Raw genomic sequence first — 16,718 nt, forward strand, 5'->3', positions numbered from 1 at the left:
TATGTACGTGATGCAGAAGGCCATTAAGGGACAAGATCTGGCTTATCACCTTCCAAAAAACCTAGTAGGCAATTAATACAATCTACTTACCACATATTTCCCAGACAAAAAGGTACTATTCACAGAAAAAGATATTTTGGAGATTTATCTAGGATGGAGGCTGTTCTTTGATGGAGCTATGAATTTCAAGGGAGTAGAGATCAAGGGTAGTATTAGTCTCTGAATCAGGACAACATTATCCAATTTCGACCAAGATAAGGCCCTCATGTACAAATAATATGGCAGAATACGAAGCATGCATCATTGCGATCAGGATAGCGGTCGATATGAACATCAAAGAAATTTTGGTCATAGGAGATTCTGATTTGATGATCCCCCAAATCCAAGGAGAATGGACTATAAAGAACGTCAAGATTCTGCCATACTTGCATTGTGTGAGAGTTGTGTGTAAGAAATTTACCAAGATCGAGTTCAAGCATGTTCCTAGAATCCAGAATGAATTCGCCGATGCTCTTGCAACATTGTCATCAATGATTCATCACATGGACAAGAATTATATTGACCCTATTGAGGTAGAGATCTTGGACCAACATGCATATTGCTTTCACGTAGATGAAGAACCAGATGGTAAGCCTTGGTATCATGGCATCAAAAGGTTTCTTGGGACAAGAAAATACCCGTAGGATGTTACTAACGGTAAGAAGCGGGCACTAAGAAGGCTAACAACCCATTTTTTCCTTAACCGGGAAGACCTATACAGGAGGACCCCAAAAATAGGTATGTCAAGTTGTGTAGATGTTGCAGAAGCGATAAGATTGTTAAAGGAATACATGCAGGGATGTGTGGGCCTCACATGAACGGTTTCATCTTAGCCAAGAAGATTCTAAGGGCGGGATACTTTTGGATGGCCATGGAAGGGGATAGCATTCGCTATGTGCTAAAATGTCATCAGTGTTAGATTCACGGGGATTTTATTAGGGTTCCACCAAATGAGCTAAATATGATGGGTTCTCCTTAGTCGTTAGCCGTTTGGGGCATGAATGTGATCGGACCCATAGAACTGGCCGCATCAAACGGGCATTATTTCATCCTGGTGGCCATTGATTATTTAACCAAATGGGTCGAAGCTTCTACATATAAAGTCGTTAGAAAGAAGGCGGAGACAGATTTCGCCGTAACAACATAGTCAGCCGATTCGGGATCCCAGCGTCAATTATAACTAACAATGCAATACATCTCAACAGTGATCTCATGAGGGAAATTTACGAGAAGTTCAAAAATTTTCATCTCAATTCCACATCATACATGCCACAAATGAATGGAGCTGTTGAAGCTGCCAACAAAAACATAAAGAGGATCTTGCAAAAGATAGTATACGACCACATGAAATGGCCTGAGATTTTATCATTTGCACTACTTAGCTATCGCACTACAATGAGGACGTCTACCAGGGCAATACCATATATATTGGTATACAGTATTGAAGTCGTAATACCGCAGAGGTCAAGATAACTTCTTTAAGGATTATCCAGGAAGCCAGGCTAGACAATGCATAATCGATACATATTAGGCAGGAGCAACTAGTTCTCATTGATGAGAAGAGGATGGACACAGTTTGTCATGGTCAGATTTACCAAAACCGGATGACCAAGGTGTTCAACAAGAAAGTGAAACCTTGGTAGTTCATACCAGGGCATCTGGTCTTAAAGAAGATATTTTCACATCAAGAGGAAGCTAAAGGAAAGTTCATGCCAAATTGGCAGGGTCCATATGTGATCCATCGGGTACTGTTAGGAGGAGCATTAATCTTAGCATAAATAGATGGCAGAGTGAGCACAAAGCCCTTCAATTCAGATGCAATCAAGAGATACTATGATTGAAGACAATGAGGTTAGGTTTTGTGTAACATAACTACGCTTGACCTGACTTTCCACAGTGGAATACATAGGCAACCTACGTAGGGTCCGGTCCCTCGTTTGTAATAGAAAATCCAAGTATCATTTCCATGTATTCGGAACTACGCCATGACTTGATTTCCTCTTGTAGGAATTCGTAGGAAATCCACATCGGATTTTGTCATTTATTTTAATCGAACTACATTTTGACCTGATTCCATTTAGATACTTAGGCAGTCTGAGTCAGACTCGTCATATCATTTTAAAATTTCATTTCTTTATTTTTGCACCTATTTTAATCGAGCTACGTTTTGACCTGATTCCATTTGGATACGTAGGAAGCGTGACTCAGGCTTGGTCACTTCAATATTTCATTTATTTATATCCTCGAACTACGTTCAGACCTGATTCCTTGTGGATGCATAGGCAACCTGAAAAGGTTCGGTCAACACCCTAGTAAAGCCTTTGTAATGTATTGTTTAGGTTAGGAAATGACCGCATCAGCAAAAAGACTTCGTCGTCAGGGGTACATTCAAAAATTCATCGTCAGCGAGGCAGAGATATCTAGGCAACACTCGAATGAAGGAGTTCAAGGGTTCGTAAACGTGTCATAGTCCGGAACAATGACATTTATCAATAATTTTTCAAAAAAAATAATTTTTTCTATCAAAATGCTTGTCCTACTTATTCACCCACCAAGCCTCATGGCATAATTCACCATAGTCAGAGGGAACATGAATGAATTAAAGAGCAAGACCAAGTTTACTGTCAACACAAATCAATGCCCCTCCCTCACTAAGAATTTTTCTTTGAGTGCATGATTGACAACAATCAGATTGCGTTAAATGTAGCTCAAAGTCAGAATCAGAATCGTTGGCAGATTCACCGTAACCTTATAGATTTCGACTTTCTTCTACTTAATTACAATATTCATTTAGATCTCACAGAGTTAAAGACTAACTTTCAATTTCTACAGGTACCCCAGAGCCAAAACCTCTAACATAACGGGAATCATCCGCCAGCTCTGCCAATAAGAGCCTATTGTACATATTGCACCATTAGTTTCGACAGTCAGAAACACCGTGTACAATCACCTACTAGCTCTGCCAATCGAAGGTTGTTTATTCAAATTATTCCATACGTCTCCCAACCGACGACCACAATTTAGTCCCATCAACGAGGAGGGTCAAACTTATAAAAGTGGTTCTGCAGTCAAGAGTATCTCTTGGGCATGCTCTCTTCTATTCTTCTTTTACTTCAAATGTTTTGACGCTTTCATTACGCAGCTTACAGGCGCATTTACGTCTCGTTAGTTCAAATTCAGACTTTCCGCCACGCGGAGATATAAAGTCAAAATTCAAAGTCAAAGTATAAAGTCAAACTCTCCACAGCGTGGAGGTCTCAAACTCAAACACCCAGTCCCCGGAATCCCAAACAATGCTCCACAACTTAGAGGTCTCAGACTCAAAGACCCAGTTCCCGGAATCCCAAACAATGCTCCACAGCTAGGAGGCTTCAAATTCACACATCCCATCTCCAAGAGATCCCAAATAAAGGCTTGCCGGCAGCCAAGCATTATCATTTTACATATTTACATTATATCCTAACATATCTGCTTCACAATATGTGGGTATGTATGTATCTTCCTTCCGCATGTCAAACGCTACAACGTGGATCTAGCTCTAAGCAGCAAACCAGGTTAAATCGCCAATGAGGGACCTCAAACTCATAGGCAAGCCAAGGAGCGGGTGTCCAGCTCAACTCGACCATTTGGATACGTAGGCAATCTGAGTTGAGTTTGTTTCTTATATTGCGGTGTTTGACTAGCTAAGAGTTCAATAAGAAAAGAAAAAACATGACGAATTATAAAAGAATAAATATAAGATTATATATTCTTTTTAAAATAAATTAATAAAGACATAATGACACAAGCGAAACATATCGAATATATATCTCTAGGGAAAACATAAAGCATAAAGAAAGAAATACTATTAATTTGGAAGTGATCCTAGGGAAAAGGATAGGGAAAGAAAAATTGAAAGGATTTATGGAATTGCCCGGAAAGGCAGGTGCAAGAAGAAAGAGGAGCAGAACGTAGGTTTCTCCAGTTTGGGTATAAGAATCTTGATTCCATCTGTCACAGAGGAATTGATCGGGATTTGTTAATGTACGATCCTCCAACAACGTTGCCAGATTTTTTATACTGTAGTAAATAAAACCAACATCGTATCTTATTTCCATTTAATGATCCTCACATCAGATCAGAAAAAGAAAATCCCTTTGACAGAAAATCACCAGATTAATTAAAAAGTTTATTTTCATCCATAAGCATATGCATGGGCGCTCCGTGCAAAAGCTATACTAATTCTACTAGCTAGGGTATATATATGCCATGCTCACATTTTTATATGCAAAACCTGTTAATTAATTAAACACCGTTAGATGTTACAGTTTTTACTGTTAAATCTGACGGTTTGTTGTGGCGGATAGATGGGGCCGCGCCAGCGGACGGTAAGGAAATATCCTGACTTATTATCCAGTTTTGATTTCGACGGGAACTTATTTCCGTTTTATCCAGTTTCAACTTCTTTTTTATCTTATTATATATATGTGCCTTTTGGGCTGTTCGTTCCTTTAAATGTGTATACGGGTAAAATCGGGGTCATGATACACCCCGATCTCCGATAAAATAAGTCAAGCTCGAGACATGATGATGGGGGACGGAAATCGAGGCAAAAGTCTCATCGAGTCAGAATCCGGGGACATGACGCCTGCCCTCGAGAATATCGGGGTCACGGTTCTAATCGATATTAGCCTTGAACGACTTCGAAGAACATTGTCAGGCAATCGAGCACGACCAACGAAAGGCCGTAATATCCGTGACCAGCTGATTAATCTGGTCAAATATTTCCTAATTTATCGCTTTCTATCGAATTAATCTGCGTATCTTTAAAATCACTTACAAATTTAATTATTATCCGATTTGAAATCCTACTTTATCTACGTGACTTCATGTCTACAAAAAGAAAAAAAAATCTATGTGACCTTAGTACATGGAACGTGGAAGCGAATTGGCCAATTGCACCAATTTTACGAATTAAAAGGCAATTAGAGTAGCACTCACTTCTCAATCTATCGCAATAACTGACGGTAAGAAAGCAGTACACAAATTTGATAAAAATATACTACGGAGCCTCCAAAAACTTCCTCATTCGATAGTAACTAATAAATACATTACATGTTTCAATTCTTTTTTTCATATGAAGCTTTATCCCTTAATTATGACTGATTAACATGGATGATACTCATTTTAAAGTTGAACTAACTAAATTTAGTGTATGCACTTAATGCCGTTAAATGTTTTTAAATCTATTCTAATTAGAATGAAAGAAAGACTTCTAAATTGGTGGCGGTGTTTTAAAAGGCGTGGGCGTAAGGTGAGGCATTTTACATATGCCTCATGAGGCGTAAGCCCCATATGTATTTAATTTTTAATATTTGATAAAATAATATAATGACAGTAAATATTTATAAACATGTAAAATTACATAAAAATTGAAGAAAACTATATATATTTATGCTCCATCCCCACAAAAAACTAATCAAAATAAACTATTATACGTTACTTACAAGCACAAGTAATTTGAATTTAAAAGAATAAAGTTTTCTATATAGAGAAACAAAAAGGATGATTAATCTGCAATTTGAACTTTGAATTTGCTGCTATGAAGAAGAATGTAGTTCTCTTTGTATTTATAAAAAAAATTAAATATTCGTTGCTTTTGGGATATATTAGCAGACTAGCGGACAAGATAAAAAATTAAAAAAACCATGAATTAGGGCTTAAATCAATAAAAAAGGTCTTTACTTTTAAATTTAATACTTTTGAATTCCTTTTTAAACATTTTGAGTAATTACCAAACTAACTTTTGAGAATTTGAGTATTATATGAAGGACTAATTCAACAAATTTTGTTTTAATTTGAAAAAGTTTTTAAGGCTTACTCCTTACTAAAAGAACGCGCCTCGAACGCCCGGGCGTACGCCCCAAATTACGGGGCGTACGCCTCTTGAGACTTTCGCTCCACACCATCGCTCCGGGGCGTTTTTTGTACGCCTTGCCCCATAAACGCCTTTTAAAACATAGATTGGTGGTATTAAACATGCATGTTTCGTTATACTTCCTCCTCCGATACAAGAAGAATGAACCTATTTCTTTTTTAGTCTGTGTATCTGTGTAAAGAATGATGTCTTTTTTCTAAATTTAGAAACAATATATCTTTAAACTACTCATGTTACCCTTAGTAAAATAATTTATATCAATAAATATCTATGAATTATTTTATATCATAAATTTCAAAAGTCTTCAATTTTTTGTTATATTTCATATCCAATCAAATAAGTTCATTAATCTTTTTGGAAATGATGAAGGGAGTAATATTTTGTAATTATGAGTAAATTTAAAATTGAAGAATTAATTAATTATCTCAAAATACTAAAATATGCCATTTCCTTAAGAAGATTAGAGAAATACTCCTATATAGGAGTAGCATAAAATGCAATAAATGGAGTACTGTTTTTTATTATATGGTTGGATGAGCAGTGAAAAGACTAGTAGACAAGACCTGCAAGTGGTCTCAGACATTCCCTAAATATACGATACAAACAGTACTTCAAACAGTTAAATATATGGCAGTACTTCAAGCAGTAAATATATGGCCGGCCAGAAGATAAACAAACAAATAAAAACAAAAGCTGATCTGCCTGTAAACCTTCACTCCCTTAACGTACACCGCCACCCTCCGCCTCCACTACGTGATACCTTTACATTACTACGGAGAACTACTGCTAATACTACTTCTTCCTACACATGCTCTGACAGTATCTACTCTTGTCGTTTAAAATCTATGTGTTACATATACTACTCTTTTTTTTTTTTCAATTTTTGTCAACCTACTGGACACAAAATTAAAAACAAAAGAGTAACTTTTGAACCTATAATATAAAATAAAAAATATATATTTTGTGTGAATATAAATCATTACATAAGTAAATTGTGTTTCATAGAAATTAATTTTTTGCACGTGTGAACTTGGGCACATTGTTGTTCCTAAACTCACAATAAAAAACAAGAAGATAGTATTACAAGGGGGGCGGTATTAGAAGGTTACTTATGGATTCAACCGGTCTCAATAAATATTTTTAGTTTAAATTTTATATTCGGAAAAGGTTCAAATATACCCTTGTACTATACGAAATTGAGCACATTTGCCATTCGTTAATACTTTAGCTCAAATATACCCTTACCGTCACATAATTGGTCCATATATGCCCTTAGAGTTACACAATTTGCCCATATATACCTTTTTCGAAACTGAATCCACCCAAACTAATTAGCTCTTTCGTTAATTGTATTAAAGTGTATTACAAATATTATTTCCTTTTTATTAGTCCTTTTTTGCTTTACCTTTCTCTTTTCTTTCTTCTTATTTCTTTTCTTCTCTTTTTTTTTTCCTTTTTCTTTCTCCCTTATCCGATTTCCTCTATTACTGATGCCTTCTCCATTTTCGTCACTAATTTCACTTGACAAAACTCATGAATTCTAATTACTAAGAAAATTTTTCCATAAGAATATTTTTATAGATCATATGTTTGTCAATTTTTTAATTTTTACAGAACATATATTTAGTTCTAAAAAATTTAATAAAGTAAGATTGAAATAATATTTATATAACAAAAAACTTGAAAAATTCAACAAAATCGAACAATCCAAACCGATATAATTGGTTTGCTTTGGTTTTGATAAAAACCGAACCAACCCGTTTCATGTACACCCCTAATTTGCATAGTTAATAAAAAAAATTAGAAAATGTCCAGTTGAAAAAAGATGAAAAAAGATAAACAACTCAAATTTATAACACTACAACTTGGAACTCTAGGCTTTTAATCAATAACTTATTTTTTTGAAAATAATTTAAATATTTTGGTCTTTTGAGTATTGTTAAAGGCTGAGATATTTTTATTATTTTAAAGTTTAAATCATAATTTTTGGAATAATTTAATTTCGTTTATTTAGAGGGCCAGTGAAATTGGAACAATTTAATTTCGTTATTTACCTTATGGGAGAATTTTCTTAGTAATTGGAATTTATGAGTTTTGTCAAGTGAAATTTGTGATGAAAATGGAGAAGACATTAGTAATAGAGGAAACGGATAAGGGAGAAAGAAAAAGGGAAAAAAGAGAAGAAAAGAAAAAAGAAGAAAGAAAAGAGAAAGGTAAAGAAAAAAAAGTATTAATAAAAAGAAAAATTAAAGTGTTTGTAATGCACTTTAATACAATTAACGAAAGAACTAATTAGTTTGGGTGAATTCCGTTTCGAAAAGGGCATATATGGGTCAACTGTGTAACTCTAAGGGTATATATGGACCAACTCTGTGACTGTAAGGACATATTTGAGCTAAAGTATTAACGAAGGGCAAATGTGCTCAATTTCGTATAGTACAAGGGCATATTTGGACCTTTGCCCTTTTATATTTATGAAAATTTTTATTAAATATGTATTGAAATTAAATTTAAAATCTAATTGTTGATACCTAATAAATGTCTTAAAATTTAAAACCCATAAAATTCAAAAATTGATTCCGCCTCTGGTTACAATATGCTGATTGTCAAGGTAAATAGAGCATACAGTGAATGAGTTAACTAAAACTAATAGGAGTATTATTTATACAATTTAGATATATATGTTAAAATTACTAAAATCTCAACTAACATAAAAATCTGAATTCATAATTTAAACTAAAAATTAACAAATTTCTGAAGGTGAAATTATCTAATATTCGAACTAAAGAAATATCTAACAGCATCTGATGTGAGATAAAAAAAAAAAAAAAAAGAAGAAAGCATTTTCAAATAAATAGATGTTTATACTAATATAAAAACATTCTAGAAAACAAATTGGCGTATCCAGCCTTTGTGACCACTCTCCGCCACCTTCGTTCTCCACCGTCATTTACTCTCTTCCAAGTAGAAATTATTTTTGGTCATTTCTTGTCGCAAGTACTTTTTTTAATCACGTGTCATGCAGCAAAAAGAGACCTAACTTAATAAATACTCGATGCACTTTTATTTATATCTACCATATAGTATTTAAATAGGTGACCTCATCCAAGACTATGTGTATCAAAAAGCCATGGGAAGATATCGTCATCACTTTCTTTAATTTCTGCTACAACAAATTAGCTAGTTCGTCATCAAAGAATCTCCATCGTATCTATTCGATGTATATAGTTGTCTTCTCTATTGTAGGCCATATTTATTGGTAATAAACTTTTATTTAATGCCCTCATTATTCTTTATACTTGATGGACAGAGGGTAGGACAGCGCGGGGTTGGGGGAATGTGTAGTGGGGTTGACATTTTTCCTCTTCGGAGTTTAGATGTCTTCTGGATTACTATTCCCTTGTGATACGGAATTTAATTTTTTTTATAAAAATTTTATCATTCAAAATAATTTATAAGTATGTATTTGTGTGATTATAAGTTATCTTATTAATAAAAAATTTTAAAAATATTTTTTTTAAATCTAAAAATATATAATTAGTGGAATATTATTTTTGGACATACTAAAAAAATATATTAGAAAGTGTGATATTTATTATGGCATGCAAGGGAGTGAGCCCCACAACCATTTCGGGTTGTTTATGGAATTGAATATGATATATATTAGAGTTTTTTTATTTTAATACTTTCTTCACCACGTAGGGAATAGGAGAAAAGGTAGATGAAAAGAAAAGGCGAGAACGAACCAACTTACCCGAAAAATTCTCACCGACAACTAAACTGTAAATTTACAACAATCCTCCTTGACTTATTATATTTTGATGGTTACTTCTAATTATCATTTAAGTGACAAAATGCATTTAAATTGTTAGTGTTTGGAAGTAAAACTCTTTAACAAAAAAGATAGATTAGGATTGCTCACATCATATTTACTACACCAATTTATGCTCGAACTTTATATATGAATAATACGATTTATTTTAAGCTAGTATGATTTTATCTCAGTATGGCCACAGTGAATTTTGGCGAAAATGAGAAGCATAGTGAGGAGCAAGCTAGCCTAGTGAGGTTTCGTGGGGAGCTTTTAAAATTTATAAAGCATAATGCTCTTAATTGAAACCAATAATTCAATACATTGTTTTCATAAGCAACTTGCATCTGACGAGCAAGCTACCATAGTGTGGTTTAATGGGGATATTCTAATAAAATTTCTATCTTATGGACAGAATAATTGTACTTTGAATTTATTTATAGGACTAGTAAATAATGTACTTTGTAAGCAACTTGTTCCTAGTTTTCGTTAATTTGAATACATAAACCCCCCTCCCCCCCCCCAAAAAAAAAAATTCTTCTTAATAATCTGAAGAAAATACACAAAATTCCAATACAAAAACGTGTTTCATAGTTACTGGTCGCTTTTAGACCATATTCATTTTCTTTTTTCCTAGGCATGATAAATGGCGCCTTTTCACCTTATTCTTGTGTGTATAACAATAACAGTATTTGTTTTTAGGGAATCTTACGTAAATGTCCCAAAGAATTCTTAACTTACCGATCTCTAACCATTAATCATAAACTTATCAAAATTAGTCAAGCACATATAAAAATTGAAAATTCAAAAAAATAGGTTCTTTCTCTTCAAGAATCACATGCAAAGATCTCATTCCATATTTTTAAGCGTGATCAACAACATTAGATGCAAGACGGAAAGGAAATTCAGGGATGAGGTAGCAAACAAAGTGATGAAATACAAAAAAAAATATATATAAGATTCCAAAAATCTAAGCAAAAAAAAGACCTTTTTTTCAATGGGTATAGTTGAAATTCATTGAAAATATATAGATAGGTCAATATACAAAATTTGAGGAAGATTGAAGGTGATATGGACTGATTGGTATTAAAATTCGTAGTTAAAATCGAGTTCAAAAAATACTTATGCGACACATGTATCAAACATGCATCACACACAGAGGTATGCATGGGTATACATGTGATACATATTTGATACAAATATGATACATATGTGATACACAAATGATACAACGTGTGATACACATCATTTTTTTCATGTTCATCTTCTGCTTTGAATTTTCAATTCAAACTACCTCAAAACTCCACTAAATCATCCCAAAACTGGGATTCAAACTCCTTACGATGTATCCAATCTATTCTAACAACACTCACTCAAAAGAAAACAAAAATTTAACTTTGTTTTGCTACAAATAGCTAATTGGCTAATATTGGTAACATTTGGCTAATATTAATAATATTTTGTTAATTGACCAATTTTTGTAATAAGCTACTTATAAATGGACATTGCTGGTAAATTTTTTTTTTTTGTAAAGAAAATAAAATAGTTGGGGAAATAAAGAAAAAAAAAACTGATCCAGGATTCTACACAGAAAAGCATAAGCAAATTAGAGATCTAGTCAACATGGCTCTTGATCTTTTTTTCAGTAGAAGAGAAGTTTAGTTTAGTAGACAAGTTCCATATTTTTCTCTAACTTCAACTTTAGTCTGCATCCACCACCAACACAGCCTAGTTTCTAAAGACCCTATAGATAAAACCCTAGTTTTTCAGACAATGCCATGTGAACATATATAAACTCTTTGGTTTGCAAACCCTAAAACAATTACCGCTAACTTAAAACCAAAAGCAGGGAACATAATCTGTATGAGAGGGAAATAATGAACAGAAAGGAAAATAAATTTTGCCTGATAATAAACCAGTAAAATTAGAATGAGAATGAAAGAAGATAGGAGTAGGAGTAGGAGTAGGAACAATTTCTGAGCGCCGCCAGTGTAATCATTCAGAAGATTATAAAGTTAAAAGTATCTGTCACACTTTGCGAGGAAGAAAAAAGGATATTGTTTGGGATGGTGAAAATGCTTTTCAATTTCCCCAGACAAATCTTCTTTATTTCTTTGTAGAAAAATTAGCATTTTGGGACTGTCATCTTCTATCTTCTTGCCCGCAAATCCCGACTATTTGCTTTTATGTTGGATTCAGACATTTTGATGCTGACCTCGTTTCTTCTTCTTTATTTTGTTTTTGGATTGAATTCATATCATATTAAGCTCCCGTTTGATCATAAAACTTTTTTTTAATATTATTTTAAAAATATTATTTATTCATGAAATATAATTATTTTTTTCTATAAAAAAAAATTAAGCTCCCAAAATTAGTTTAGGATAATTTTTGGGTGGAATTTTTTCTTTCACTTACAAAACTTTAATTCTTTTTCAAACAAAATGTATTTCCGAAAATAATTTCGACGTCTAAAAATTATTTTTTTAACACAATTTCAAAAATTATTTGTTCAAATTTTAGCCCAATCTATGTCCAAATGCTAGCTACGCACTAGAGAATAAATAATTTTTTCACTGCCAAATATTTTAACTATTCATAACAGATCAATTACATTTATCCTATAAGGAGTTTAACTTATTACGTCGACCGTGCAAAATTATTTTACCCTATTAGAGTACCTAGAAGAAATTTAAAAGTAATTTTCCATAAAAGTAAAATTTGTAATATTAAAAATAAGATAAATCACGCTACTACAGGTAAATGAGCTGTTAGTGTAAAAAATTCTTTATTGTACATGTTAAGCCTTTTGTTTTCTTTCTAAATTAGCAAATTAGATTTATCATGGACAATTAGCTGTTGTTACATATGAAGTTAACATGATAGTTTAATTTATTTTTACTGTCATAACTTATAAGTTAACTCTTTTTTTTGGGTTATACCACATTTTTTTAAATTTTCAGAAGTTTCTTTTTCAAAATGTATGCCACTGTTTCATCAGCATGTGGAGATTAATCTGTAAAGTTTCATAGATTAATTAGTACGCATCTAGCTTCTTCTTTTTTTTTTTTTGTTTAAAAAGAATTCCATATTATATATCAGGGCTATTTTCTTAGCTTCATAAAAAGGGCCAACAATATCCATAAATTCCAGTGAATTTGTAATTCGTAAGAAATCAGTATATATCAAATTGAAGCAATGTAAAAACGACACATCTCGAAAATCTTCTTTTTTGCTTCTTTACTTTTATCTTCGTCTTGGAAATAGCTCAAAGGCTTTTACTGCATTTTAGCTGTCGCATTCTCCCAACTAATTTCTTCGAACGTCGTTGAACCATTATTACTAATTATGAGTTGTATGAATTTCTACATAACTTAATATCACTCGTGTCCATTTTTTTAATACAAAATACATACAATGTTGTTTCCTCCTATTTTTTATTTTTGCTAAAGTAAAATTTGTGTGCCTGGAAATTAATTGGAGTAACGAACTTATTAAGATTTGTTAGGTACTTTACGATGGACAATGTTGCATTGTTAACTGACATTGGATATAATATGCTGCATGCTTTTATAAAACTTTCGGATACCTTTGACCCTCTTTCTGTGCAAAGCTATTATTTTCACTAGATTGTAAGTTACATATTACCTTGATGCTAATATAGTCATTGAAAATGGTAGTTGAACATTTATCCTTTTAATTAGTGAGAAGTAAACAGGAGCATCGTATAGGATTGGCATGATGAGCATGTCATAGAATATCATGCAACGACTTCTGCTATCCATGCACAGCTTACAGTATTATTTTCTTGAAATTGTGACATATATACACTAATTTTGGGCACTTGTAATCGTCCCAAGCCAAATTTGTTGTCCACGCTTAACACTAATGGAACCATTCAACCTCTCTTTATACATATTAACGTAGATTATCCGCAATTTTGTGCAACGTAAAGTTGAAAATCTAGTGATCTAATAATTTCTCCAGCAGATACCGCAACTCATTTTAGTTATTTTACTTTTTCAAGTTGGACCTGAGTTACGGAAGGAATAGAATTAGGAGGCGTTTGACCGAGGGCTATCTTATATTCAAATTAATGTAGTTTAATCGATTGTAACAAATTAGCTTATACTATTTTTCCTACATCATCCATCCTTTGTCACGATAAAACTTAGTTGTAGTTAACTTTTAAACAACTTAAGATCTAATTTTTTTTTACTTCACTAGTGTCTAATTGAACCCTCTTAATATTGCTGTGCCGTCCTTTGTAGTTTTGTACGACATACTTTAAATATTTGGACATACTAAACATGATACAATTTCATTTTTATATAATTATCAAAATAATTCATAAATCAAAATTATTAAAGTATTTTTTCTAAAACTTTATATGATGTTTTCTTCATCAAAAATAAATTTCCAGCGGGCACTTTAGCTCTTTTTATGGCATTTAAGAAAATAATAATACAAGGTATAGTTTATCAAATTACCTCTATTAAATGCTTTTTGAAAATTGAACAACATTAAAAAGAACTATTTCTTCTTTTGATATTATAGTAGAAAACAATTAACCAAGTTAATCATGAATTACTAAAGTGACAATTAATTAGAGACAATCGTTTTTGAACTAAAAGTGACGGTTAATTTGGAGAGGAGGAGTACATACTAGCATTGATTTGATAACTTGAATTAAATATTAAAAAAAACTTCCTATAACACAGTAAATTCTTACTGATGAGACAAAAATTTATTACGCTAGTGTTGTGTTTGAGTTCCTTTATTCTAGCTGTAGAATTTATTTTCTATTAAATGCCCGTGGCAACGCGTAAATTCTCCTTTATAGATGCAACCGCAACAGCCATGGCATTATAAATACAAGCTCAAATTCCGAGTCCCAACTACATACATTCTCCTTTGCAACTCCTGAAAAACCTACAACTTCTCCCTACGTACAGTTGCAGTGAATTAATTTCAACTGCTGATCACAGGGCTCCTTTTTCGGTTTTTTTTTTTTTTTGCATAGTTCTCATATCATAAAACGAAAAAATGGAAGATGCCATGAGGAGACTTAACCAAGAATCCGATCTCCCTCTTCAAACCACTACTTGTACTACGAAGAGATCATGTGGCGCAAACAAAAGATCACTCAAAGACGGTGGTGGTTCATCTGTCGGGGCGGTGAGGTACCGCGGCGTTCGCCGGCGTCCTTGGGGCCGGTATGCAGCGGAGATAAGAGACCCTCAGTCTAAAGAAAGGAGGTGGCTCGGCACTTTTGATACCGCAGAAGAAGCTGCTTGTGCTTACGATTGTGCTGCTAGAGCCATGCGCGGTGTTAAAGCCCGAACAAATTTTGTTTACCCTCCTCCTTCTCCTACTCAACCTACTTCTACTAATGATGGGTTAACGTTTCTTAATATTCCTAATTCGTTCAACTATACTTGTGCTAAGTCATTTCCCTATCAGGCTGCTCTAAAGGACTTGTCGAATAGACAGTTTTTTCACTCCTCTAATTATCCGCCTTCTTATGGTTCTGGCATTAGGGGTGTCAATGGTACTACAGTTGCTACTTCGACTCAGAAAAGCAATGATTCTTTGAACATGCTTCTATTTCGTGAACTTCTTAGTTCGAACCCCTCCAATACTACTACTACTACTACTACTACTTCCCTTTCTTCAAACACTGGCTTTAACAACAACATGCCTTTGTATGAACAGCTGCCTTTAATGTTTAGTCGCAATAATGCTAGTATTAGTTTGAATTCTTCAACTTCTGATTTGATGAATCATACCTGTTCTTCTTCCACTTTTTTACCCACTACTAGCAATGGTATTATTCCCAGCTCCTCCGTTATGACTCTGCCAAAAATCGAAAACATTCATTCACTCAACAACAACACTTGTATTCATGATGATTCGGGAATGGATTTTTTTCCTTCAGAGCCAACTGATTCTGGATTACTGGAAGAGGCCTTACATGGGTTTTTCCCAAAGCCCAAGCCCATCAAGTCTGAGCCATTCCCTTCCTCTACTAAAGGAGAATTATCTGGAGTTTCTAATATTCCACAGCAGATAAATGATGGTTTAAACAGTGGATTTGAATTCTCACAAACGTCATCATCTTTTCCAATGTATTATCAAGATTTTGCAGCAAATCTTCAGGTGTCATCAGGAGACAACATGACGGGAGACATATTTCAGTACCCAGACCTTCTCAATATTTTTGCAGCTAAGCTGCAGAATTCTTGAACTTTTTGCTGCATCCCGCAGTACTCTATCTAAACTAGCGATCTAAAATATCGGTTTTTAGTATGGTATTATTAACAAGAAACTTTTTACTAGTAGATGTTATTCTCCAGTTTAAAGAACTAGGGTTTCGGAAAAAAGATGGGCTAGCTGTTGAATTGTACAACTCTGAAGTTGTTTGTATTTCTAGTGTTAATGTAAGGATTGTTACGAATCATTTCAGTGTTATTTTCTTAATTTATCCAGTATTTTCTGATTTTAATTTCTGATATTCCTTTTGTTCTTTTACTTCCCTTGCAACTGTGATATATATGAAGCAATTTCTACATGTTGCGATATATGAATCAATTCATACAAATATTTTTCTTTGTTCCAGTTTCCACTTGGCTCATATGGTACATTTTTTTCTTTGAGTTAGAAGTATTTCTTGCTTTAATATTTTATTAAATGAGGTTTAAGAGAATATTAGCTTCTCAAGTGTTGTTGGATTCTTTGGTGGTAGACAAGAACACGTGTCATTAAGGGTATGCTTAGACCTTGGATGTATATGATTTTTGGGAAATCATGATCAATTGTGTTGACCTTGTATACTTTTTTTATTTGGTATAATTAATTTTGTATCTCCTATCTTTAGAATTATGGGCTTTTGGTGTGTATTAATCTTGCCTTGTTGTATCGGCGGAAAGTCATCTTACTAGAAGAAACAAATAT

The 16,718-nt window shown here is 33.3% G+C and overlaps 2 protein-coding genes across 2 annotated transcripts; both read left to right on the forward strand.

Annotated features, from left to right (window-relative positions):
• Nucleotides 1-278: 278 nt before the first annotated feature.
• Nucleotides 279-1,738, forward strand: LOC142178118 (uncharacterized). Its single transcript, XM_075247449.1, has 2 exons — nt 279-627; nt 1,629-1,738. The coding sequence occupies exons 1-2, from the start codon at nt 279-281 to the stop codon at nt 1,736-1,738; spliced, it is 459 nt and encodes a 152-aa protein (XP_075103550.1).
• Nucleotides 1,739-14,658: 12,920 nt separating this feature from the next.
• LOC107781225 (uncharacterized) lies at nt 14,659-16,269 on the forward strand. The gene has a single exon (XM_016601897.2). It carries the CDS (start codon nt 14,811-14,813, stop codon nt 16,008-16,010), a length of 1,200 nt encoding a protein of 399 aa, XP_016457383.2. The 5' UTR covers nt 14,659-14,810; the 3' UTR covers nt 16,011-16,269.
• Nucleotides 16,270-16,718: the final 449 nt, after the last annotated feature.

The sequence above is a fragment of the Nicotiana tabacum genome, chromosome 24 (genome assembly GCF_000715075.1).
Source record: "Nicotiana tabacum cultivar K326 chromosome 24, ASM71507v2, whole genome shotgun sequence".
In the NCBI taxonomy this organism is placed as follows: domain Eukaryota; kingdom Viridiplantae; phylum Streptophyta; class Magnoliopsida; order Solanales; family Solanaceae; genus Nicotiana; species Nicotiana tabacum.